The sequence below is a fragment of the Lactuca virosa genome, chromosome 5 (assembly GCF_052849685.1).
Source record: "Lactuca virosa cultivar CGN04683 chromosome 5, Lactuca_virosa_CGN04683_v6, whole genome shotgun sequence".
Taxonomy (NCBI): domain Eukaryota; kingdom Viridiplantae; phylum Streptophyta; class Magnoliopsida; order Asterales; family Asteraceae; genus Lactuca; species Lactuca virosa.
Genome location: NC_136430.1, coordinates 72,460,004 through 72,486,505, shown reverse-complemented (window position 1 = coordinate 72,486,505; position 26,502 = coordinate 72,460,004). Strand labels below are relative to the sequence as shown.

At 35.8% G+C, this 26,502-nt stretch overlaps 2 protein-coding genes across 2 annotated transcripts; one reads left to right on the top strand and one right to left on the bottom strand.

The window, feature by feature from the left end:
• Positions 1-3,165: 3,165 nt before the first annotated feature.
• LOC145116805 (protein SPIRAL1-like 1) lies at positions 3,166-4,653 on the bottom strand. The gene is made up of 3 exons (XM_079053118.1): positions 4,543-4,653; positions 3,599-3,879; positions 3,166-3,436 (listed from the first exon to the last, which is right to left on the bottom strand). The coding sequence occupies exons 2-3, from the start codon at positions 3,872-3,874 to the stop codon at positions 3,356-3,358; spliced, it is 357 nt and encodes a 118-aa protein (XP_078909244.1). The 5' UTR covers positions 3,875-3,879; positions 4,543-4,653; the 3' UTR covers positions 3,166-3,355.
• Positions 4,654-7,435: 2,782 nt separating this feature from the next.
• Positions 7,436-11,437, top strand: LOC145114868 (uncharacterized). The gene is made up of 5 exons (XM_079050986.1): positions 7,436-7,688; positions 8,326-9,175; positions 9,258-9,894; positions 9,983-11,078; positions 11,152-11,437. The coding sequence occupies exons 2-5, from the start codon at positions 8,425-8,427 to the stop codon at positions 11,179-11,181; spliced, it is 2,514 nt and encodes an 837-aa protein (XP_078907112.1). The 5' UTR covers positions 7,436-7,688; positions 8,326-8,424; the 3' UTR covers positions 11,182-11,437.
• Positions 11,438-26,502: the final 15,065 nt, after the last annotated feature.

Sequence of the window (26,502 nt, the reverse complement as noted above, 5' to 3'; positions counted from 1 at the left end):
TCTTCTTTCCGTCTTCACCCTCCATCGTCACACACACCCACCAAAGATCACAGCCCTCTTCTCCTTCTAATCGATTCTCGATCACAACCCCATTCCACTATTTTCTTTGATTTAATTTCAGCTCTTCAAGAAATTCACCCCGCCCTTCCTTCTTCTCTGTTCAAAATCGCACAAGTTACCTCTCCTTTTCCCTCCGAGTTGCAGGTTTGATGGATGCGATGTTGAGAAGGATGTGTGGGTTTCATGAGGTTCACAGAGAAAACAAGAGTTAATCTCTTTTTTTCTTGCAGGTGATTGGTTGTGGTGGCTGGTGGTTTTTATGGGTTATGGGTGCTCCAATGGTGGCTTATTTCACGAGACAAAGGGGAGGAATAAGGGTGTTTAGATTGGGCTGTTATGATATTGATTCGATGGTGATTAAGGTGGGTTATGGTGGTTGTAATGGCTGAATAAAATGTTGATGAGCAGTTGGTTCAGAAGGGTACAAATTAAGTGTGAATCGGGTTTAGAAGAAAAGGGGACTAAAAGAGCAGGTCATATCCTAAGTTTAGGGACCCATAAAGCCCGACAAAAACTTTAGGGACTCAACGGGTAAACCTTAGAAAGTTCGTAGGGTATTTGTGTCATTTTCCCTATAAAGTAATTGATGTGTTTGTTTCAAAGAATACGCAGACACACCATTTAAAATGATTTTTACAAGTTTTTTTGCATTAATATGGGTTTTTGTTTTATAAAATTTTAAGTTATGGACCTTCCTATTAATATAGACTTTTTAAGTTATAAAAACATATATAATGTACCTTTGTTTTATAAATTTTTGTTACATATGGACTTTTGGACCCCACCTCTGGTAAGTCTTGGTAAGTCTCAACAGGTCTGGTCCAAGATACACCAATTTCTGCAAAACCGGTCTGGTCTAAAAGCCAGTCTAGTTTGGTCAAAATGCTCACCCCTACGTCCAAGAACTAGGAACCAAACATGATAAGGCTTAAGGCTCAACATGTCCGGTCCAAGGTGCACAAATTTCTACAAAACCAGTCTGGTCCAAGAGCTGGTCCGATCCGGTCCGGTTCGGTCCAAATGCTCACCCCTACGTCCAAGAACCAAGCCTAAGGTCATGTTTAATATACCTCTGACCGAGTTGGGTCACACGTTTTTGGCTGACTCGGTCAGCCAAAGTTGTTTGATACGCGCATTTTGGATGTCTTACTCGGTAAGCTAGATCTGACCTGAAAAGATGAGAGATATTGACTGACTGAGAAAGAGATTAACGATTCCAAAACTGCCCTTGCCCAAGCGTTCCAATTTTCAGATCCTTCACCCCGTTTCTTCTATCTTTCAGCGACGATCGACGAGTTGAGCATCTCCCCCCACCGATCGACGATTCGAGCCTCGGCCCCTATCGATCGACGATTTCTGTTTCTTCTTATCAGGTACGGCTTCTGTTCTTGATTCAATTTGTATGAAATTTTTGGATTGTAAAAGTTTTGATAATCCAGATCACAACAAAATTGGCTTGAATCCACATGTTTGAGAACTCTATGTGATGCTAGCAATGAATCTTCTCCTTTTAAATTTGGAATGTTTGCAGATGCTTTCACAAGAGAAATTGCTTCTTGTAAGTTCTTCGAGAAGTATTTATATTGCCTTTGGTGGGGTTTGAGAAATTTAAGGTATGTATACGAAGTCATTCCTTACTTCTAATTCCAATTTTAATATCTTCTTTTTTCCCAGTTCATATGGACAGAATCTGGACACGAGCATCTTTATTGGGGAGACATTGTTCTGCATCTTCATATGTATCATACGCCTAATTCTATTTGCACAACAGATAGGAAACATGCAGGTAGATTAATTAGGTTTACCTGATTTTGATTTAATCAATTAATTTTAGGAGATGTGTTTTAAATTGATAAAAGAAATGTTTGTATTGAAATGAAGATGTATTTGCAATCGATGATGTTAAGACTGGAAGAATGAATGATTAAAAGAAAAGATACAGAGAGTGGATTTCTTGATTCTTAATTATGATTTCTTCTAGTTTTAGATGTATTGGTGGATTTCTTGATTGTTAATTATGATTTCTTCTAGTTTTGGATGTATTGGTGGTGGTCTCTCTTTTAGTTACCTATCCTTGCTTAATATGTAGGATACATGGTTAATTGGTTCCGGCTGCTTTTCTTATGATGTAGTTTTTAAGGTTGTAATTATTTGGTTGTATTTGTAATATCCTCACATTCATCCTTAAACTCATCATACAAATTAATTTAATGTATACAAGTGAATTAATTCTTGGTAAAATATCATTTTTCATAATTGTATAAAGAAGTAGGGTAAAATAGTCATTTTTTACCTGTCAGCACATTCACTCAGATATACAATCAAACAACATGATTTTCTTACTCAGTCACGATTTCTTACCAAGACAGACCTTTCTCAATCAGCATTTTCTCAGTCAGTAACTATCAAACGGGACCTAAGTCTAAGCCTCAATAGGTCAGGTCCAAAATCCAAGAGCCGGTCCGTTCGATCCAAACCCTATGTCGAAAAACCGGACCTGGTAAGCCTCCTCAGCAAGTCCGGTCCAAGGTCCACCAATTTCTACAAAACCGGTTCGATCCAAATGTTCACCCCTAATTTGGTATATTGTACGGTATTAACATATATGCATTATCTTTCATCTTGCTTCAAACATTAATAAGCAAATGAAGAGCCTAACATTTCACACACCTTACTAGTACAAAATTAGTTTAAGTGGTAGTGCAAGATTATACTCTTAATCTCATTTAGCATGTACAAATCCAATTACCCAAAATGTATGACATTAAAATCACCAACAACATAAGCCATCTCGATTCTCACATATCTCATGGACCATTAGATGAAAATGCAAAACACAATATTATGATTTGATAAAGTAGACGGTAAAAATATGAGCATTTAACCCAATAAAATATATACCTCAAGTTTCCAGACAAATGAAATCTAAAATAGGTTACAATTGTATATTAGGACAAAACTACATTACCTATAATGAACCAAAATTAAAATATGTTGCTATTATGCATGAAAAGTATGTTAGATTAAAACTGGAATTGACCTAAATGGATACACATTTAACCCAAAATGGAATATAAGGATTGCATGGTGAATACAAAAGAATAATGAAAAAGAAAATGTGACTATTATTGAATAGATATGTTCATTGCCATTTTTGAAACATTATGAAAACCGATAGCCATATATTACAATTCTTAAAAGTCGAAATCTGCCACGTTTTTTTTAAACCACACCCAAAATCCAAACGGATAGCAAACAAATACTTGATTCTCATATTTTACAACAACAAAAAATATCACTTCTTACCATCACCAAACAGGTATCCCAAGGAAGACCCTCCACCTGGAGCAGCATGAACCTTGGTCGAAGGGCGATCCTGTAAATTCACAAATTACAATAAATCAACAACATGTTACATTCTAAAACCTTGCTTTTTTCTTTCACCCCATTTCTATCTAAAATCTTGAGATTTGTATGATAGTGTTTATAAAGATGAGATGTGTGGCACAAAGTAAAGTTTTCATAAGATAACAGATACCGTGATGAAGTTGCCAGTATTCTGTCCATCAGCTCGGATGTAGTTGTTAAGCTTGCTACTTTGGATACCAGCTGGAATCTGTTTTGTAATATCTGGTGGTGTTATTGGGGCGGCAGTTTTAGGAGGCGGAGGTGGCTCAGTGGCGGCAACATGGACCTGGGTTGGAGGAGACTCTGTGTTGCCTGTGGACACTGCAGTGGGCTTTGGCTCACCTCCACTTCCAAAAAGGTAGTCCAGTGAACTCTGCCCCCCACCACTGCTCACACCACGACCCATGATCTCTGCTTTCAAGTTTTGTAAGGTCACAATTCAGAAATCAACAACCACAATGTGCTTATCATATAGTTCCAATTTCAAACCAGAATTAAGCTCTCAATAGGGATTACGCAGCTAGCATGATGCTTATACACAATAATCAATTATGTCACAAATTCGATATTCTATGGTTGCTAAGCATATCAATCATCTGTATCATAGATAGTTTCTTCTAATAAATCAGGCTATCGGTGAAGTTATTGAATCGATGCCAAAAAATATAGAGGATCTATACGCGAATAAACACAATCGAAAAGCAATTCCTAATACTAACACATATCAGCATCATAAACCTGCGAAAACGAGATTATTGACATATGCATGACGAATTTGACTACAATATTTGTAGCGCGATCATTTTTGTTCCGATTCTAAGGGTATAAATGGAGATAAACATGAATCACACACTAAAAACGCCAGATCTGACATCCACGCATCAATCGCAGCTCAAAAATTACGCAGAATATTAGCATGTAAGAAAAAATGCTGAGCAACGAGTCGATACAAATACAAATGGCAGATTTCTCGGCAGTTCTTTAGTTAACTAACAAAAATATCGATCGCACCAAAAAAACGAGCAGCAAAATCGGAATTGAAAAGTAGAGGGATAGAGAGACAATGGCACGTACCTGGAGTGTTGTTCTGGGATCAGATCTGGAGCAGAGCGAAGATAGAGGGGAGAATCGGTTCCTAAACACCAAAATTCTTCCGAATAAATAATGTCATTTTAAATTGCAACACTAAAGTGATAATAAAATAAAAATAATAGATAAATAAAAACAGAAGTAAATTACATAAATGGTACCTGAGGTTTCGGTTAATATGTGTGTTTGATCCTGTACAGTCCCTAGAGATTTATTTTGTTTTAGTTTTGATCCAATAAAAATACCATTTCTTCTTACTTAATGTTTTAATTTTTTTTCTATTATCAATTTATTACTATTTGTTATGTATTGCCCAGGATCATCACCATCATATTATATTGTCTCTCTAATACCCCAAACTTATATGTTGTTTATCCAATCTATTTCAATGATAAAAAAGACCGACTTACGTGCACCACGTTCACCATAATAGTTATGATTTTAAAATTATATGATCATATATTTCATAGTGAATCATTACATTCGTTGTAATTTTTTTTATAAGTATTTTGTTATGTTGCCTTTAGGTTTAAGTGCACCATAAAATTCTCTTAATCACCGTACAATTGAGAAATTCACTTTATAAAATTAAACGTTTTGTAATATAATATTCATAGTAATCTTCAATATCTTCTCGAAGCTTAAATCAATTTTCCGACCCAAAATTATTTCATTGAACGAGATGTTTGTATTCTTTGTATTTGAGTGTTATTGAAGACAATCAATGATATTAATCAGCATGTTACAATAGAGGTAATAAATTATTTTTGGTTTAGCCATCAGATAAAAACCCATTTTGGTTGACTATATATCTATAATCCAAGAGATATCTGCTTTAAGGATGAAGATAATTGTCATGGAATCTAAAGTATGTCTCTATTGGTGCCGTTTACAAACCTAGTTTTATATACATGCGATCATTTTACGATATCCGACATCACAATGTTAAAACCTACAAATTTTTAAGACCAAAAACATATACTAAAATATCTCTATGATTTAAATGTGTTTAAGAGGGTTTGATATGAAAATTAAACGATCTATAAAAAAAAGTTTGAGGTAGTATGTATTTGTGACAATTTCATATTGCGCATCGAGGTTACCTTAGTTCCAATTGTTGGTCTTTTCCAAGTTCGGATCATTTTATGAAAGAGGTAATATATGATAGCCATAACAAAATATATCGACATTATCCTTCCAAGCCTTATCAAGTTTCTCTTACAATTCAACATTCTTCGATTCCAAAGCAACAACATTATCCTCATCTTACACAACACGACCTCACATTCCTTGTACTCCCCCTGTAAGTTTGCAAGATTGGTCTGATATCCCAAACACTTAATCTATATGGCTCGAAGTGCCCTATGGGCTATGGCCCTTTTTAAATGTAATTTACATAACAAGGTGAATCATGGACAAGGCTACGGGCACAACTTGATCAACAAGATATTTCCCATATTACACCACTTTTTCATTCAAAACACCCATTTCCTTTTAAACTTCTATAAACATATCTATACACTTAGTAGTTTTAACAAAAACAACAATATACTTAGCCACCAGAATACACATCATATAAAAGATCTTAACACCCCCAAAGGCCAAAACCGACAAAATACGATTATGTTGATGTAGACACAATGTTATATATTGGCAAAGTCAATAATAATATCGGGCTGAATAAGGATATCTATGTTTTTTTTTTGAACAATTGAACTACCAACAAGGAGCTAGAAACCAAAGAATATTACATAGATATAAAAGTTAAAGGATTTTGGATAGTTACTCTGAAATGTCTTTACTTTTTTGTTTCTGTTAACATACCATAAAAAAGAATAATATACTATTACTATCAAACAAAACCTTACGGCGATGAATCATGTCTCCAAAAACTCATCTCGTTTCTGAACTTCCATACCACCCGAATAACGACACATATATTAGCCTCATCAAGCCAATCAAACACGTCAATAAGCTTATCTCTTTCAGGAAGAATAACATCAACCCACAAAAACACCTTTCGCCATAGGAAAGCCGTCATCGCACAAGACCAAAATAAATGATCAACATCTTGTTTTTCCAAACATGTTGGGCAGTTTAACGACTCCAACTCAATCCCTTTGCGACTATGATTTCATCTAGTAGGAATATGGCTTAACAGAACACGTCGGACAATAATATTTACCTTAATAAGGACATTTTTACACCACCTCGTTTCAAAAATTGCATTGAGGAGACTCAAATAATCAATATATTTTCATTTATCTTTAATTGTGAAATGATTCATGTCATTCATATTCCAACAACACTCATCTTTGTTTTCGGAAGGTTGCACATCTACCAACATTTGATTAAGCTCAATTAATTGTGTAAAAGTCACACCCCGTTTATATCACGGGTCCTATTCAAATTCCAATTATTCATCAACCGATCTCCTGACCCAATAAAAGGGTAAATACATCATCTACCCCATCCATAAACTCCCCCAATATCACCTATAACCACTTTATCCCTTGATTATTGATCTTAAAGAATCGTCAAAGCATGACCCTCCTTAGTCGATGAAGTCACACTAAAGATCGAGCTCATTCTTGATAGGTTTTCATGTGATTTTTTGTTCGGAACAAAGACATTAACGTCGTCAACTCCATATCCATATCCTATATTTAGAACCAACATTACATCAACTACCCTTACTGATTAGAAACCAGGTTACATCAACTACAAAACAATATTCCTAAATTTCAAAAATACCATAACCAAATGAATGTAGCGAATTTCATTTCTTTTTTTTTTTTTTTGATTTTATCTTATAGGAACAATTTTTGAGTCGTTAAATAACAAGTGTTGTAGCTGCGTAAACATAACGATGCAAAAATCAAAAACCCTCTTTGCCATCAGCCCATCACTGCTATCCCTCCCTCCCTCCGCTCGCGTCATTCGTTTCTCGAGCGCCTTTTCCCGATCCTTTAAATCCGTCGTATCTGCCTTCCAGATATCACCATAACAACAAGATTCATTGATTCCGGAAGGATTTATTAGGGATTCCACCTCAAGGTTCTTGATGTGCGAATTAATTCCACAGATTTATGAATTGAATCGTTTATCAAGTGTCGTAGAGGATTAATAAGGTAATCCAAATTTCAAATTCGTTAAATCAAACATTTTCTAAAATTGGTTATGCAAATCTTATTCAAAAATCTTTTCCTACGATATAAAGGAAGGGTGGTGGTGTTGCTGTTGTCATGCGTATCGTTCATGAGCTATGCTGGTCATCCATGATTTGTTATATAAGCATAAATGTGTAATTGATGTTAATTTCTCGGATAATGGAGTATGGCTTGAGATTTATGCATTGCTCCGCAGTCTGCTTGCATTATCCTTGAACCATCCAGACGTTTATAAAGTGTACCTTTCATGATTTGCTTAATCCTCTCTTTTATTTTCTTCGAAATTCAAACTTTCACAGTCTAGAACACAAGAACGGAGCATGGTAGAGAAGTTAGGGTTTGCATCTCCGACTAGCTTTTGTTTCCCATGCTATTACACTTGCGAACTTACTCCGACAGATGTAGTTTTGTCTTCAGATCCCAAAATAATCTCATCTGATTCCACTTGTGCTATATTTTGTTAAGTTACAATTAAGTTATATGTTAAATGCTTCTGGTTTATTAATGCTTCTGTAACAAGGAAACATGTGCCGTTTCCAAAAAAAAACAAGGAAACATGTTGTGGCTTGATCATACCGATTTCATTTATGGTTGATAGGGTTATAACGGAGACATTGCTGATGATTTCGTTGCTGCAAGTGTTATTATATTGTGGAAGCTAGGGTTGTGAGTTTTACTAAGATTAAAGCCAATTGCCATGTATAATCAGGGGAATTATCAGCAATTTGGGCAGAGGTTGCCAGCTGTCCCTCCACTCCAACAAGGCTCTTCAGCTTACTTGATTCCACAACACTCTTACTCAAGAATACCACCACCACCACAACCACAACCACATCCACAAGGACAACATTTTTATAGACTCCCACCTCCTCCCTTACTACCTCCTCCACCTTCTTTAAGTTACTTTACACGTGCTCCTTTTGGATCATTGGGTCACCTACCACCACCACCACCTCCACCATCTTCTCCTCCTCCAGGACCTCCACCACTTCCACCTTCTCCTCCTCACGAATCTCTCTCCACAGATGCTGAACTCAGTCCAAGTTCTAGAAAGCCTTCTGTTGCTGACATGAATGATGATAATTTAAACTCCACAGCTGTTAATGATTCTGATACGGGTGTGAAAGATACATCTGACCTTAATATTACGTCTGATATCCCTCCACCTAAGCCTAGAGATGAGAATACAACTCGAATGATTGAAGTTTTATGCCAGTATATTGCAAAGAATGGTAATGAATTTGAAGACATGACCTGTCAAAAGGAGATTGATAATCCGGATTTTAAGTTTCTGTTTGGAGGACCACCAGGAAGTGAAGCTGCAATTTCACATGCATATTATAAATGGATGAAAAAGAAATGCAGTTCAAGTGAATTGCAATTGCTTGATGGGAGTCACACAAGGGATATATCTCATTCCCCTGCTGGTTCTGACATGGATATGGAAGGTTAGTTTCATTACAAAATTACAAAGTTTTTTATCCTGCAAACACTTCATTATGAACTACAATTTTTCTGTTTTGCTCTTAGATGACATCACACAGCCAGAGGAGCATAAACCTGATTTTATATCCAATGAAGTTGATATAAAAGTGGAAGAACATGCATGCAATTCACAACATATATCACACAAAGATGCAACAGATGGAAATATATTCATCTCTGAATCTTCGGGTGTGAACCAATCAGGTGAACTCATTGAAGGCACAAACCCAATTAGACTTATACAAGGCTATGCTTCTAATGATAGCTCTGAAAATGATGATGGACTACATTTTGAAAACGTCAGTCCTGTAGCAGTCTCACCACATAGTAAAGAAGACACTACATTCTTGCATGCTTTGCAAACAGATATAGAATCCAAGAATTCTTCAGACCCAAAATCAGGGCCACTATCTTCACCTCTTGTGGAAGCTTCTTTGAATACAGCATCTAAAATTCCAGAACCTTCCTCAACAACAGAAGATTTGGAGAAACAAGATGATAGTAATGCTAAATTAGAAGTGGATGAGTTTGGGAGACTAGTCAAAACAGGTGGTATCAGTGACAACTCTGATGACTACAGCAGGAGGCGTGGTAAAAGAGGTAGAAGTAGGAGTCGATCACCTAATGTAAGGAGGAGGCGGAGCCCACGGAGGAGGAGGGAGAAACGTAGTCGGTCTCGCAGGTATTATTGTAATTAATGCTTTTTTTTTGGGTATAAAAGTTACCAATGTGTGTTTTTTTAAATCAAAATCTATGTCATTGTTTTGCAGCTGGTCCCCCAAGAAAAGAAGCAGGAGCAGGTCACCATACAGGCAACGGGAACGGGAAGAAACCGGTGCTGACTGGACCAGACGGAACAAAAGTCAGCGTGGGGCCCCATGTCGCAACTTTCATGAATCTGAGAAAAATGACGAATTTAGACGTCATAAAAACAAACACCAAGAGGTATCGGATAGAAGTAGTGACAAGGTCAAAGAAGAGTTCGTTGACCCTTCAGGTCAATGTGAAGAAGTCAATTCCATTGACCACCCACCTGAACAACCTGTAACCGAATCAGTTACGCCACCTGTCCCAGTTTCTTCAAATTATCCTCTGTTGCCCTTTCCACCTCCTTCCGCCTGGAACAATCTTCCACTTCCACTTCCACCACCACCACCCCGCCCCCAAATCAGTGGCCCATTGTTACAGTATCATCAGATTCAGACTCAGCCGCCACTTCAACTCAACTACCCTTTTCAACCCCTTTTCAGACCCTATGCGACCGAAATACCCTTGCAACAACCTTACATTGGACAATCTAGAATCTTAACCACCCACTACAACCCTTACGCATCCACCTTTGACCACCCTTTGACCACCAATATCAGTCAAGACACGGGGACATCTTACAACCAATACGATCCGCTCTTCGACAGCATCGAGCCATCTTCAAATCTGGAAGAAGGAAACAGTAACACGAAGCAGAAAGAGGCTGCTGCTGACGTGGAAAACGATGAGTTTGGTGAGACGGGGGATGCTGAGGTGGGTGCGGTGGAAAACGATAGTCCGAGCTCTCCGATTGACTTGCCAGATGTCGCGACGGGAGAGGTTGAGATCGATCAAGTGAAGAATCCCGGGAAAAACAAGAAAAACAAGGATTCGAGATCGATGAAGCTTTTTAAGGTTTCTCTTGCGGAGTTTGTGAAGGAGGTTTTGAAGCCGTCTTGGAGACAGGGGAATATGAGTAAAGAGGCGTTTAAGACGATTGTTAAGAAGACAGTTGATAAAGTTTCTGGAGCTATGAAGAAACATCAAATACCAAAGTCCCAACCCAAAATAAATCAATATATTGATTCCTCGCAAAGAAAGCTCACAAAGCTTGTAATGGTAAATAAATTATTTTTTGTTTATTTTACGTTGATAATGTTAAACAATTTTTCTTATGTTTTTTTTTTTGCAGGGCTATGTTGATAAGTATGTGAAGGTATAGTAACTTTGTATGGTATGAATCTGAGCACTTGTTGTGTAGCAAACTATGAGAATCTTGCTATTTACGTCCAAATAAGCTCACGGATCAGTGGAGTTTAAGGATTCTTCGGGACATGTATGTAATATGTTATCTTTTTTGAATTTGGGTAGTTGCTTGTTTTGTTTGATAAATGCCATTTTTTTTGTCTAACACGATTGTAAAGAATAGCAAATGTGATGCTTTGTTACGTATAACATGTGCTTCCAAGTATTCGTCAGTTCTGGCATGCCTACAGGAATTTTGAGAGCTTTTAACATTCATAATTTTCATTTACTACGTCTCACATTTTACATTCATTGAATGGTTCTTTCCATCCACAAATCTGAGGCGTAGGATCGATCAGTGGATCATCAATCTGTGTTTTTTGATGATTCTCCTCCCAAGGCAAGATGGTATGTTGTATATGGTAATATCATATTTTATAAGAAATGTATCGACATTATTATGAATTTTGTTTAGTAGTTGTGTTTTGATGATGTTGCATGGTGTGAGACTGATTCCTCGTTGCATGAAGTGCTAGTTACTTGGTTATCAAGTTTACTATTATTCAGGAAGGTTTTTTTTATTTGGGAGTTTTACTTGGGATTTATTTCTAATTCTTTTATAAGGCTTTAACTAAAGTTCTTTAGTCTGGGTAAAGAACTTTTCGGTTTGTTCACATCTGGGTAACTATCTTTTTTTTGTTCACATATGATCATTATGATCGGCTGTAGAAGGTTACGTCCGGTCATAACCGGTCATAATGGTCATACGTGAACACTCCAAAAAGTTCGTTACCTAGATGTGTACAAAAAAAGATAGTTACACAGATGTGAACAAACCAAAAATGTAAGAATAAATTACACGAATGGACCTGTAGTTTGGGTAATTTGTGCGTTTGGTCCCCTAACTTATTTTTTTTAACTTGGATGATCCCTACTGTTTATTTTTGTTGTACATTTGGTCACTATCTTACCTCAAAAGACTATTGTGTCCTTTTTAATGTATTTTTCTTATTTATGTATTTATTTTTTATATATTTTAAAAAATTATAGACCCCACATATTTTGTATCTCCTCACCCTAAACCTGAAACCCCATCGGAGAAATTCAATCTCGGTCCCACCAGTCACCATCCCATCTCTTATTCTCCTCAACTTCTCTTTCGTTTCCATCTTTAATGACATCAACGTCTTCACTATCTTTTTTTTTCCGGTCCTTCAACTCATGCGAACCAACCCCACAACCCTTCTATTGGGTTGTGGTGGTGGAAAATTCAATGAAGAGACAGTGGGTTGTGGGGTTGGTTCGCCGGAGTGAAGGACCGAAAAAAAAGGGATGGTGAAGACGTTGATGTGGGGCCTATTAATTTTTTAAAATATATAAAAAATAAATACATAAATAAAAAAATTAATTAAAAAAATAAATTAAAAAAGGGCACAATAGTCTTTTGAGGTAAAACAGTGACCAAACGCATAACAAAAATAAACAATAGGGATCATACAAATTACAAAATAAGTTAGGGACCAAACGCACAATTACCCAAACTATAGGGACCATTCGTGTAATTTACTATTACCTTTTCGGTGTGTTCACATCTGGGTAACAATCTTTTCTTTGTACACATATAGGTAACGAATTTTTTGGAGTGTTCACATATGACCATTATGACCGGATGTAACCTGCTACAACCAGTCATAATGGTCATATGTGAACACTTCCAAAAAGTTCGTTACCTAGATGTGTATAAAAAAAATTACCTAGACGTGAACAAACCGAAAAGTTACTTACCTTATTAAGTCCATTTCCCTTAGTTTTATTCATTCCTAGATCTCTTTTTTTCTCACCATCGATATCTATATATTTTAATGACAAAACTATAAAATTGGTCCCTGTGGTATTCAAAAGACTTTAGATAGGGTCCAAAAAGTTTCTGACTTGCATGGAAGGTCCAAAATAAGGAATTTTCTTTGATTTTAGTCCTAAAAAACTTGAAATGTCTATTTTGCCCTTTTAATTTCTTTTTTTGTATTATTTTACCATTTTCTTAACAATTTAATAATTAAAAAAATAAAGAATTGCCCCACTCACCCTTTACTCCCACTGTACGCACCATCTCTCTCTCTCTCTCTCTAATCCGGTCGTCTTCCTCATCCCTTCTATTATTTCTACCTCATCTATGGCTGATTCCCTTCTTTGTTACACCAATAAACCAATTCACACCATTGTAAATCCTATAAAAAAACTTTGAATAAATATTGTCTCCATCAGATTGGACAAGGAACAGACGAATGAAAGGTAGATCGAAGGGAGCTGAGGTGCAGACGTGAACCCAGAAATGACGTCACCTGGACTCTGCCAGACCCCACTTGTGATGACGTATACAGTGACGATCAAGCCCATGACGTGGGAGTACTGTTCACGATGTGAATTTCCAGAAAACAGCCCTATAAATAGAGTTGAAGGGGCAGCCGCCCAAGGTTTCTAATTCACTCATCTCTCCCCATATTACCTCGATTTACGTGCAAAGAAATACCCCCGAAGCCCCGGTATCATCCCGAGACCCGAAGCAAGTTCCGAAGCCAGAAGATCCCGAGAAGAAAAGAGTTTCCGAGCCGAAGCTCTGCCTGCGAGAAGCCCGGTGTGTGAAGATCTTCCAGTTTCACCGAAGAAATACTACTTTTAAAGTTGTAGTGCTGTTCGATCATCTTTTGATCAAGTGAGTGCACAGTCCCTTTCATATACCCGATTATAATACAAGTATTGAATGTATTAGATATACGATATAAGTTAGTGTGTAGCTACTTTCTGCTAACACACGTATATGAATTTTTCTCTATGAAATATGTGCTATGTGATTATATGTTATCTGTTTATTTGGAATGAATATCGAATGAATATCTTATCAGTTTTAAGTGGAATATGAATGCATATGTATATTGTTATCTACAAAATGTTGGGTAGAACTTGGGTAGATAGTTGATGTGTGATAAACTGATGAGAGGCCTCGATGTGATTGTGATCTAGTCATTCAGCAGAATATGGATGACGACCACAGACTTTTCTAGACAGTTCAGTGGAACGCTGGCAGGCTCATAACCTGTAGGTGTAATGAACTTGGGTGTTCATTTGTTGTATTCTATCCCCCTCATGGTTGCCTTAGGACATTCATTGCCGAGGAAACCCCTTTAACGTAGTGTCCGTCCCGATGAAAATCCTAGATTAGGTCCCGTGTAATAGTTATTGTCATAGGGACGTAAAGTGAGGATAACGAGAATGGGTAATCAGGTTATTGTTGGTTGGTGAAATTAAATATAATTATTTATTGTGGGTTGAAAACCCTATATGCTCATCAGACTCCCAAGCCTGACCCACTCAGTTTCTTTGTATTACAGGTAGTGGCGCGAGAGCATAAGTTGGAGAACTTGTGAAGATATTTTTGTTTATAGACCAGTAGTTGTATAAAACTGTGTAAGGTCTATGTTTTATTGTTTATGCTTTTGTGTCTGTATCGAAACATGACATCCCGAGTTTTGATATATAATGAAAATCATTTCTTTAAGAAATGCTTTGATAAACCTTATTTTATCATGTATTGTTTTGGGGACAAATTCCGCAACTCTTTTAATCAAAGGATTACTCTGAAATTATTTTAAAAGCATAAATGAAACCGGTTTTTTTCTGGCCGTGATTTTGGGGATGTCACAATAACCGTCATTTTAAATTTTTTTGGACTAAAAACATAGAAAAACCTTGATTTTTGACCTTCTATGCAAGTGAAAAACTTTTTGGACCATATCCAAAGTTTTTTGAATACCACAGGGACCAATCTTGCAGTTTTGTCTATTTTAATTTTTTCTCCTTATCGATTTTAATATATATATATATATATATATATATATATATATATATATATATATATATATATATATATATATATATGGATCGGGTGAGGATTCGAAATTTGGTGAGGACCACGAGGACAAATATTAATTTCTTATTAGAAAATTTGAGTGGTTGAGATTTAATCTAAAATATTGGAAAAATCCTAAAATTCGCGGAGGCATTTATGTAAATATATTACAGATATTCGAAATTTCAGCTAAAAGGCCAAATGCAGAGGGCCAAAATCGTCAAGCTGAAAATATGTTCCAACCTTCAGGCGTGTTAGGCTAAGAGGAGTGGGGGTCGCCACCAACCTCGCTAACCTCGCTATCAATGTTAAACACGGCCCCTAAAAGCTCGCCAAAGGATTCGCTATTTTCAATTCGTTAACATCTTGGCGGGTGGAGAGAGAAAGAAAAGTCTTCATCCCATTGGTTCTCAACATGTGTATGTCAGCAACCCATTTCCCATTTCAAAACTTCATTTCCAAATAAATGATTCCTACCCTCACTACAAATTTGTTTACAAATATAGTCCCATTTTCAAAACTTTGATTTCAATTAAGTTGTTTTAACCCTCATTTGATAATTCCCTACAAATTTGGTCCCAAACATCAAACATTGATTTAAAAGAACCAAAAGGATCCGACACTTAAATATTATATTTATTTTCATGTAATTGATTTATATTATATTAAAATTAAATTTGATTAATATTTGTGCATAAAATATGTTTGTGTAGTAAAATAAAATAATTTAATTAAATTAGAGAAAAGAAAATAAAAAAAAATAGAGTGCTAGGAGTGTTACCACTCCTTAGCAAATGCTAAGATTAATTGTTAAATGAAGAAAAATGATATGGCATCCAAAAAACTGATGTGGCAAGGTGCCAAGAGTGTTACCACTCCCCTTAGCCTTAGAGCACAGATGCAACTTGCAAGCACACACCCTCACCCTTCTGGACACGTGTTACTTGGTAGTTAAATGTTTTTTTTTTAATTTATTTATATTTTTTAATTGTTTTTTATAATAACTTTTTTTTCTTTAAAAAAACAAATCTAAAAAAACCAATTTTCTTAAAATTTAATTCCCTACAAAAAGAACCTAATCATAAAATTTTGAAAAAAAAAAGTTTTTTTTTTTCATTTTTTATAAAAACTCAAAAAATAATTTTTTTTTCAAAAAATCATGAAAATTTAAAGGATACTTTTACTCAATATAATACTGAATTTGTAAACATAGTTTTTGAAAAATAAGTTTTTAAAGTGTTTATATTATAATTTCAAGAGTTTATGTCATTTTTGGTCAGTTAACTTTTGGTTTTGTGATCATTTGATCACTTAACTCTTTTTAACTCTTTTTAAGTTTTAAAAGTCACTTAACTTTTTCTTCGGTCACTTAACTTTTGAATTTGTGCTCATTTAGTCACCTAACTTTTAAAATTGTGCTCATTTAGTGACTAAACTTTTTAAATATTTTAAAAGTTTAGTGACTAAATGAGCACAATTTTAAAAGTTAGGTGACTAAATGAGCACAAATTCAAAAGTTAAGTGACCAAACCAAAAGTTAAGTGACTAAATGAGCACAAAGTCAAAAGTTCGATGACCTTTTAAAACTTAAAATGAGTTAAGTGACCAAATGAGTACAAAGTAAAAAGTTAAGTGACCAAAAATGACCTAAACCCTAATTTTAATAAATATTGTTTTTTATAAAATATAACGAAAATTTTTATATACTAATTCGAAAACGCAAATTATACAGTTCTTCGTAATATTATTTTAGTGAGTTTATAAAAGATTTTTTTCAAAAATATTATTGTTAATGATACCAATGTTTTATTTAAATGATTATAAGTGAAAATTTTTCATACTTCAAATTAAAAATCATTTCAAAGTTTTATTATATATCATATATTATGAGCTTTTTAAAAATAAGGTTGTTTAGATACCAAACCTTATTTTAAAAGATTACAAGTTTTTTTTTTTTAATTTTATTTAAATGTTATGATCCAAAATGGGATAATTCAAAATATTTGTGATTCAATATGTTTATGATCATTATTTTGTTGTAATCTAAAAATATTTTGATTCAAATATTTTACGATCTTTGATTATACCTTTTATGATTCAAAATATTTAATGATCCATATTTTTATCGAAAAAAAACCGAATATACCGTTGTTCATGATTTTTCGTCCTCTTTCCATAGAGATTAGTATTGATATATAGTAAAATGAACTTTTTTTTTTCAAAAAAACTCACTTTATTTTCTTTGTTTTTTGAAAAGTTAAGGTCTATTTTTGTATCAAAAAAAATTAATAAATATATCAAAATTCATATTTTTTGGTACTCTTTAAACATAAAGTTATATTGATGTTTAAACAAAATTGAAATTTTAGTTCAGATTTACATTGTGAATTTGTTCAGATTCACACTGTGAATAATAGTAAGTCAGATTCACATTGTAACATTTGAAAACTATATATACAGTTCAGATTCTCAATCTGAATAAATCCATTTGTTGATTTTACAAAACTAATTTACGAGTAATCAAAATGTTAAAATATTATAAAACTACATGAAAATATATTTCGATTCATATTTAAATTCTACTTAATTTGTGAATGATCAAAGAGTTGAAATAGTAAATTAGATTCATATTGTGAATGTTAAAATTGAAATATTTATAGTTTAGATTCACAGTGTGAATCTAAACTGATCGAGTTTTTTTTTTTTTTTAGTCGGTGTTGATGTTTATTCATAGAGGACAAAAAAGTGAGATTTTTGGTATAATTAGGTTTTTTTTTTGGATAAAAATAAACTTAAATGTTGAAAAAAATAACAACAAAATGAAGTGAGTTTTTTTTCGAAAAAAAAAATTATTTTTTATATATCAACATGGATCTCTATGAAAACAGGACGAGAAATTGTGAACAACGATATATTCGTTTTTTTTTTTCGATAAAAAGCATAGTTTAAAAAAATTTAAACGAAAAAAAGAGGTGAGTTTTTGGTAAAGATATGGTTTTTATGATTTCTGACACTCACGATTGGTTCCTTGTTAATATGTTTTGTACTTGGTGGTCATGTTTAGCTTATTTTTATCATCATCATATTATAAAAGGTTGTATAAGATGTCAATGTTTCAAGATTCCTAAACTCTTGTAGCCTACGCTATAAAAGTATAAATCAATTTTCACAAACCATTCTAAGGGTTCTTTAGACTAGATTCTCTTTACTCTTATTCCATATTGCATTTTCCTATAAATTGATTTATTTCAAGGACTTCTTTAAAGTGCTAACTATTACTTTGAGAAAATTACAAAAATGGTCCATGTGGTATAGTCAAACTTCAAAAAAATAGACAAATTGGATCCTTATTGTTTTGTCATTTCATTTCTATAAAATGACATTGTTTACCTTTTTCTTTCCTTTCATTTTTTTTATAATTTTTTTTCTGAACTATAGGGACCATTTATGTAAAGAACACATTTATACCTAATAAACCATCCTTTAGATCTGTCGTATCAGTTCCAATTTATGGACTTTTGTTACACCTTTGATTCTCGATTCCGTGAGTGTTTGGGAGTGTTTCTCAAATTAGCTATTAGCTTATTGGCTTTTTAAAAAGCTAATAAGCTAAAAAAGTGTTTGGATTGTTCAAAAGCGTTTTTTAAACAACTTTTTGGATAGGCAAAATAAGGGAATTTTAAAAAGCTACAAAATCCTAGTTTTTTTATGTTTTTTTTTTTAGCTTTTTAGCTTTTCCTACCACTTTTTTTTTCTAAAAAGCTAAGTCAAACACTTTTTAAAACCAACTTATTGACTTTTTAGCTTTTCCCATTACAAAAGCTAAACTAAACACTTTATAAAAACTTCTTTTTCAAAAAGCCATAAGCCAATAAGCATTTTTACCCAAAGCGCTTTTGAGATAAAAAATACTCCCAAACATACCCTTCAACAACAATCATCGTGGAGGTGGGCGTTGAAGGAGAAGGGGGTGATTGGGATGGGAGAAGTGTGTCATCGGAGAAGGGAATGGTTGAGGTTGACGATGGCACCAACGATGGATCTAAAGCGGCGAAGTCTTGGAGCTTCACCGGAATTAATAACAATAGTTAGAAATTAAACGAGCAGCGCCATGATGCGACACTAAAAGGTGCGGCGAAGTGTAGAGCGTAGTGATTTGAATCAACATTGATTGAAGGTGTGTCGTTAACCAATCTAAGGAGTTAGGGTTCTTGTCTGACTTCACTTTGCCGCTTATACCCTCGATCTAAGCTTCAAGGGTGATCACCATTCGACCACCGACCTCTATTGATCTTTCTCTTCCATCCTTTATGTTGCTTGATCGATCTATTTGGTATATGGGTTTTCAAAAATAAAAGATTGTCAAGGTTTTGAATCCATTTTCCTTACCAAAATATGATTTTGGTCTTGATCTTGAGGTATGATTCCGTGATTTATCAAGGTATGATATCATATATAATGTTTGAGATTGTACCAGTTTCAACTTGATGTATGATTTTGGTTTTGATCTTGAGGTTATCAATGTATAATTTCAAATATATTTCAGTTTTCACGGAATGATTTTGATGTTTTAAGTGTTTGTTGTCGGAGTTGAAATTGAACGTCGGAGGTAAACTGGAGTGCTAGTGGTGGTTTTCGAAGTGCCGAAGGTGATGGTGGTTGACAGATATTTGAACTAGAGATGGTGGGGTGGATGTGGGTGAGTGGGATCATTTTTGTAACTATAGGGCATGTTAATAAAAGACAAATATATGAATAAAAAAAGATGAGGGTAAAAAGGTAATTTACTGTATTTAACGGCTCTACAGTTAGAGTTAACAGCTTAAGGACGATCCGTGTAACATTGAAATAACACAAGGACCAAGTTTGTCGATTTTGTTAAAGTTGGACTATATGTGCCTATTATACCATACCACATTGACCATTATTGTAATTTTCTTTATTAATTTTTTCTTACCTTACAAACATACTTCTATAAATTGATTTTCTTCTAAAGTTTTTCAAGGTTATAATTGATTTCACATGGCTTCAATGAGGTATGATCTTCCTCTTTTAGATCATGACATAAGGTTCTACCTATGGTAAGCAAGGATGATAGCTCTATTGCCTCAAGTTGATTACGATGGACTTTAAATGCTTTTAGAAGGATTGATTGTTCTGAAGGATAGAATATATGAAATAATCCACAATCCATGAGATTTAATTGGGGATTGAACTCTTTTAGATTTTATTGTTTTTTAGTTTCCACATGTATTATGGATCTTGCTTTTGATGATCCATAAGTTTTGGAAGGTACAACATACTTTTAGAGGCTTTTGATTGTGGGGGTGTTATGATCCTGAGATTTTGTCACTTGTTTGTTGAAGAAGAGCAATGTAAAAATCATTCATCTTGTCCCATAAGGCACTTCAAGCATTTAAAACTTCAAGGTTGCATATATGATATTGGAAGGTACTTAGGTCGCTAGGTAATTTTTGGTCTAAAGACATTCGACTTGAAGTTTGTACCTTTTTAAAGTCTCAGCTCTAATTCTCATAGAGCCTTATTTAAGCAAGACATGTGTTTAGTTTGTGAGTGTGTTTAAGAACATGTTATATGTTATGGTATGAAGACCACTTTAGCACAAGTGATGTGACATCATTATAGTTTTTCTATGCCTTCAAGGTAATTGCGAGAAACTTAAGTTTGAAGATTTATGTATGGGGGCATTTGAGTGATTTTATTTATCACCATGTTTTTTTATCTACGTAGTTTGAGAGAGAAATGGGAATAGTACTTTATGGTTGTTGACACCATTGATGTTTTTCGATTTCTTATAAAGGTCTGAGTTTCTACATTTCAAGGTAAAGTTTGTTGGCGTGAGACGAATTCCTTATTGCATGAGAGTTGATTATGTGGTTACCAAGTTTACTATAATTATTAATACTATGGACGACAGTGAGTGGAAAACCGTCGTCCATAATCGCAGCCCTTCAAACTCAAGCAACTTTTAATCTGAGCCGCATAAACTCAAAATTTGCGGTTGTGTGCAGCTCATCAATCGGCTCATGCTTCTTCTACCCACGATTGCGTCCATGCCTCTTATTCGCTAACTGCTACAATCTGTAACATCCGGACTCCCATGTATATTATCTATTTATTTTTGAGGACTATTGAGCAACTCGACGAGTTGGTGCTAAAACTCGTCGAGTAGAGTCGTGTTTGGCCACGTGGGATTAGTAACCTACTCGACGAGTCAGAGAGTCGACTCGCCGAGTAGACGCTGAGTGATGAAACCCTAAATCCCCAGGTTTGGGGCCTATTTAAGGACACTTATAGCCTCATTTGCTGCTCATCAGCTGCCCAACTTCACTGAGAGAAAACCCTAATCGGCCATTGAGCTAAGAGAGAGAGAGAGAGAGAGAGAGAGAGAGAGTTTTGAGCTAACTTTGAGTGTTTGGTGCATCTTTTGAAGAGAAAGGAAGGGTTCCAAGCCAAGGGACGAGAAGAGGCTGTTAGATTCGTGGCTATTTCATCCAGCAACTTCTGTGAAAGGTAAAAAGTTCACACCTTTCTCATTTTGTTGGATAGATCTCATATTATTGGAGTTTAGGGCTTTTTCCATCTAATTTTGGGACTTTGAGTGTGTTGAGTTCATATAGAGATTTGGACATCAGATCTGGACCTTGAGAGGTCCCTAGAGTCCAAAGGTCCCTGCTTTATTCAGCCATAATAGAGCTTTTGAGTGAAAAGCCCTTGATAGAGCATGTTCTTGGTATTTCAAGCCCTAAGTGCCATGCATGGACGTAAAGCTCGTGACTTTACGTGATAATCGAGCCTTGAGAGTGTAGATCTCGAGTTTGGGAAGGTTTTCTGCCTTGAAATCGTCTGAATGGGAAATGAGTCTGAATGGACTCGCCGAGTAGATGAGCCGACTCGACGAGTCGACTAGGGTTGTCCCGATAAGCTTGATCATACGATAGCTTGGCGAGTTGGGGGTTAACTCGACGAGCTGAGTTGGACCTTCACGAGACTTCTGAGGAAACGAGTGGACTCGACGAGTCACATGGGTGCACTCGGCGAGTCAGGTCAAAGATGGACTGTTGACTCAAGTTTGACTTCTGTTGACTTTAGGGTTTGGTCAACATGAGTAATGGAGACCATGGAGGGGTAAAAAAGTCTTTTACCCATTCCGAGAGTTAGAGAGAGAGAGAGAGAGAAAGAAAGAAACCTTTGGTATATTTTGAGTATGAGTAGAGTATTAATTAGAAATAATTATTCTATGTGATAGGCGGAGGCTAGTTCGAGATTCCGTGTACGAGATTGTTACTTGCTAGCTTACGAGGTGAGTCTTCTCACTATACTTACCTTGAGTGGTAATCTATGTGTGACCAGAGGGTCTTATGTGCATATACCGTGTATTGAGATATCCTGCTTAATGTCTTGTGATATATATGTTGTGTATTATATTGAGTTACTGAGTTAGGACCGGAGGGTCCACCCGAGTTGTGGGACTGGAGGGTTCCACTGAGACACATTGACCGGAGGGTCTTATCTGAGTATAGCCATGAGAGGCTAATGAGATATGTGTGGTATTTTGGGGAACTCACTAAGCTTCATGCTTACCGTGTTATGTGTTTCAGGTACTTCTCAGGATCACGGGAAGGCGCCAACTTGATTGTACACACATCAGAGATTGAGTTATGTTTTGAGAGGATCCTGGAGTTGTTATATATACAGTTTTTGGATATGTGTTTGATGATTTGAGATTATGACACTTTTGAGATGTTTGGATTGATAAAAATGTGTTTTTAAATTAAAAAAAATTGGTTTGAAAATTACGTTGTTACACAATCACATTGTACAAATCCTCCTATATATTGATCGTTAGATGTTTGATGTTTCCTTCTTTCAATTGGTAAAAACAATTGTTTCATTTGATGCTATGGATTCCAATTCGTCTGACATTTGTTCACCAAAGGTAAAATATTGAATTCTGTAATCGATTCCTTTGATTTGTACTTCATTGCATTTGTATGTTTCAATTGGTAAATAGAATTGCTTCATTTGATGTTATGGATTGCAATTCGTCTATTGTTTGTTCACATAAGGTAAAATTTTTGTCTTGTGTAATCGATTCCTTTGATTTGTAGTTCATTGCATATTCAACTTCGATGTATAATTGAATTTAAAGTTCATTTATGTTTCAATTTTCGATTTCATATGTATTTAATTGTGTTCTGTATAACTTTCATGTAGAAATTTGAAGATGTTGAGGGAAAAGTTAATCCACAATCAGATGTATCAAAATCGACATGTCATTCTGATTCTGAGAGTGTTGAAGTAATCGACTTCAGTGTTCACTTCAGTCCCTAAAAATCCCAATTGGAGAGGGTGATTTCTGAAGAGGTATAAATTTTATGAGTTTTCTTTTTAGATAAATATGCATGTAAAGTTTTTTTCCCTTTCAGATTTCTTTAATTGCCAAAGAAGAGAAGTTGTCAAGAAAAGAAAAAAGGAAGTTGGCTTTGTTATGTTGGAAGTGGGAAGAAGTTGTTGATCTATGTGAAGATGAAGAGTTGGGTGTGGATCTATTCATACCACTGAAAAAGAAAGTGAAAGTTTCCATTCAATCTCGAAATCGAGTCATGAAACTTTTTGATGAATCAGATGTTGATGAGTGATTTAGGTTTAAGTTTCTTTATTTTGTTTTTGTTAGTTGTATTGTTCTTTTGAATTTGATGCAGTTACTTGTTATTTATTTTTATGAATGGATGTTTCAAAATTTTTAGATTGTAGTAAAATATTGTTTATGTTACTTCAATTGTCTTGCTATCAATTAAGGTAACCTACTTTCATTATCAACTTACTTCAGCAGCTTTTCTTTCCTTTATTATGTTATGAATTGATAAAAACAACAATTATTCACTTTATTATACTCTGGTGCAACACAAAAAAACATTACATACCAAAGACACAAATGTATCTGATACAACACACAATGATAAGACACATAAAGAATACCAATTACAAGTCACATAAAGTCACTTTGCAGGTTTTTTTTTAGCAAAACTCGTGTTTATCGTTGGCAGTAATCTTTTCACTCCTACATGCTAACATTTGTTTTTTTTAGTGCAGAATGGAGCTTAGCAACTGGAAGGTCAAGCAGTAATGGAGGTAATTACAGAAATGACCCTACCCTGTTTTAATATCTCATGCGGGTCCCGATAAGTCCAAACCCATAATCCCAAAATTAGGGTTTTCTAAACCCTAATTAAGGTTCGCAACCCAATCATAGCCCAATAGGCCAAATAGCTAGCTCTTTTGATCAATTAGGGTTCATTAGGCCCATTAGGGTTTTAGTCCCCTGTCCAAACATCGCAACGAATCAAACACAACAACCCTACCCTCTTTCATTATTCCAATTCTCAATTACATTTTACAATGAAATAACCAAAAATAAACACACACACTCAAAATAATCACACACACAACCACCCTTGTGGTGGTCGGCGGTGGCACCTGGTGGCAGCCACCACCTCACGGTGGTGGCGGTGGCCTTTTCTCAATTTTCAGACCAAGCATATCACACACAACACACACTTAACAGAAATACACTTCTTTGCTCGAGAAATGGACCCAAATCTCCCACCTGCGGTGGGCGGTGACGACAGTGGTGCAACAACTGGCAACGGCGGCGCTTGGATTGGCGTCAGCGGCGGTAGGAGCGATGGCAGGTCGTGGCTGACGAAGGGATTGAAGAGGAGGTGAAAGATGGCGACGGAAACCGCAACACTAGCGGAAACAGAAGCATTTGCGGTGGTGTTGAAGACGACAACCACCATGGCCGGCCGCCATGGTGGATCTTCACAACTCTTACTCGACAGATCCATCCCCCACCTCGCGAGCCACGAACGATGTTGTCATTCATCGGTGATAGCATAGAAAGTAACCCGCACATCAACCTCAAGACGACAGGCGGCGACTCGCGTCTTCAGCGGCAACAGAACGACGCCGGTGGTGGAGGCAAAAGGGTGGCAACGGCGCCGGAAGTGGAAGGGAAGGTGGCGGATGTGCTCTTGTGTTAGGGTTAGGGTTACGTAAGGCATTTATACCCGGCTCCTCAAACTCTATTCCATGTTGACACTATCGGCCCCTCATTTCCAGATTCATTTACCTTTCCAACTCCATCTTCTGAAATCCCTTACAAATTAAGTCATATATTTTACTAAGTAGCCCCTCCCTCTACAATTATTGTCAAATGAGGTCCATAATTTACTCTTTAGCCCCCGCTTTCATAAATCCTCTCATATTAAGTCCCAATAATACCAAACACCCCCCTTGACTTCTAAAATCCTTTGCGAAACAAGTCCTGAAATTACACTTTAACCCCCGAATAATCTAATTTATAACATTCGGCTCCCCAAAACCAACAATCCACTACATAAAATGGATTTAGTGCGACTATTCGTTCATCAATTTTTATCTATTTATTTATTAAATAAACAGAATGTTACAACTCTCCCCCACTTAAATTAGATTTCGTCCTCGAAATCATTCCTTACATTTCCTTACACGCCCAACTACCCAGGTAACATGGTCACCATCATGGGCACACCTAGCCTTTCCAGAGTAACCGTGACCAACCTTCGCAAGGTCCTAGAACCCGAAGATGAACGAATTTCCTGCAACAAGATCGTATTTACTCCGTCTGACTTCCGAAGTCTCGAGAGGGTCTGTCTCCCTGACAGACCGCCCGCACTGAATCATTGTCGAATTCATTACACTTATCTCCCAACTGGCTACGCAACTTCTGATAACCTGAGGTTCCCACCAAAAACTAGAGTCACATACCAAATTTCCCTGCAGTACACTTATATCTGACCGAAGCCCAGATAATCCCTCGAAACAACGGACATCTAACCGATTGCTGGGCCAAAACACACTCAACAGTCCCACGCGGCCTCTGAAGGATACCTCATCCGACAATAACTGCCCTAACTATACCGCCACTCATGGCTCTGATGGGTTTTGAGCATTCTAACACTTCCTAAGTGTACATGCAACCCTAATAACCTTGGATCTATGTTTGTCTAATAATCATGCAAAGTTGAATTCCAAGGTTATATTCCTATCTAGCATACATGGGGAACATTTTTAACTTGAATGAAAGATAGAATAACTTACCTTGTTGTTGATTATGATCCTTGAAACCTTGTGAGCCTAGCACCCCAAGTGTGATGCCTCAAATGCTTCACACAACACCAAATGCAAATGAGTAAACTTTGAGAGAATCTTACACTTGCAAAATCGGCTCTAGCCCTCTTGTTTCTTAGTGTCACCTATTTTGGTGGAGAATGGGTTTCTTATATAGTGTTGACACATCTAGGGTTACACCATGTAAACCCTAAT

Coding starts and splice junctions, on each gene's coding strand:
- LOC145114868 (XM_079050986.1), top strand. CDS start 8,425: ATGTATAATCAGGGGAATTATCAGCAATTTGGGCAGAGGTTGCCAGCT. Junction 9,895..9,982: donor AAACGTAGTCGGTCTCGCAG/GTATTATTGTAA, acceptor ATTGTTTTGCAG/CTGGTCCCCCAAGAAAAGAA. Junction 11,079..11,151: donor AGCTCACAAAGCTTGTAATG/GTAAATAAATTA, acceptor TTTTTTTTGCAG/GGCTATGTTGATAAGTATGT.
- LOC145116805 (XM_079053118.1), bottom strand. CDS start 3,874: ATGGGTCGTGGTGTGAGCAGTGGTGGGGGGCAGAGTTCACTGGACTAC. Junction 3,437..3,598: donor ATACTGGCAACTTCATCACG/GTATCTGTTATC, acceptor GTGAATTTACAG/GATCGCCCTTCGACCAAGGT.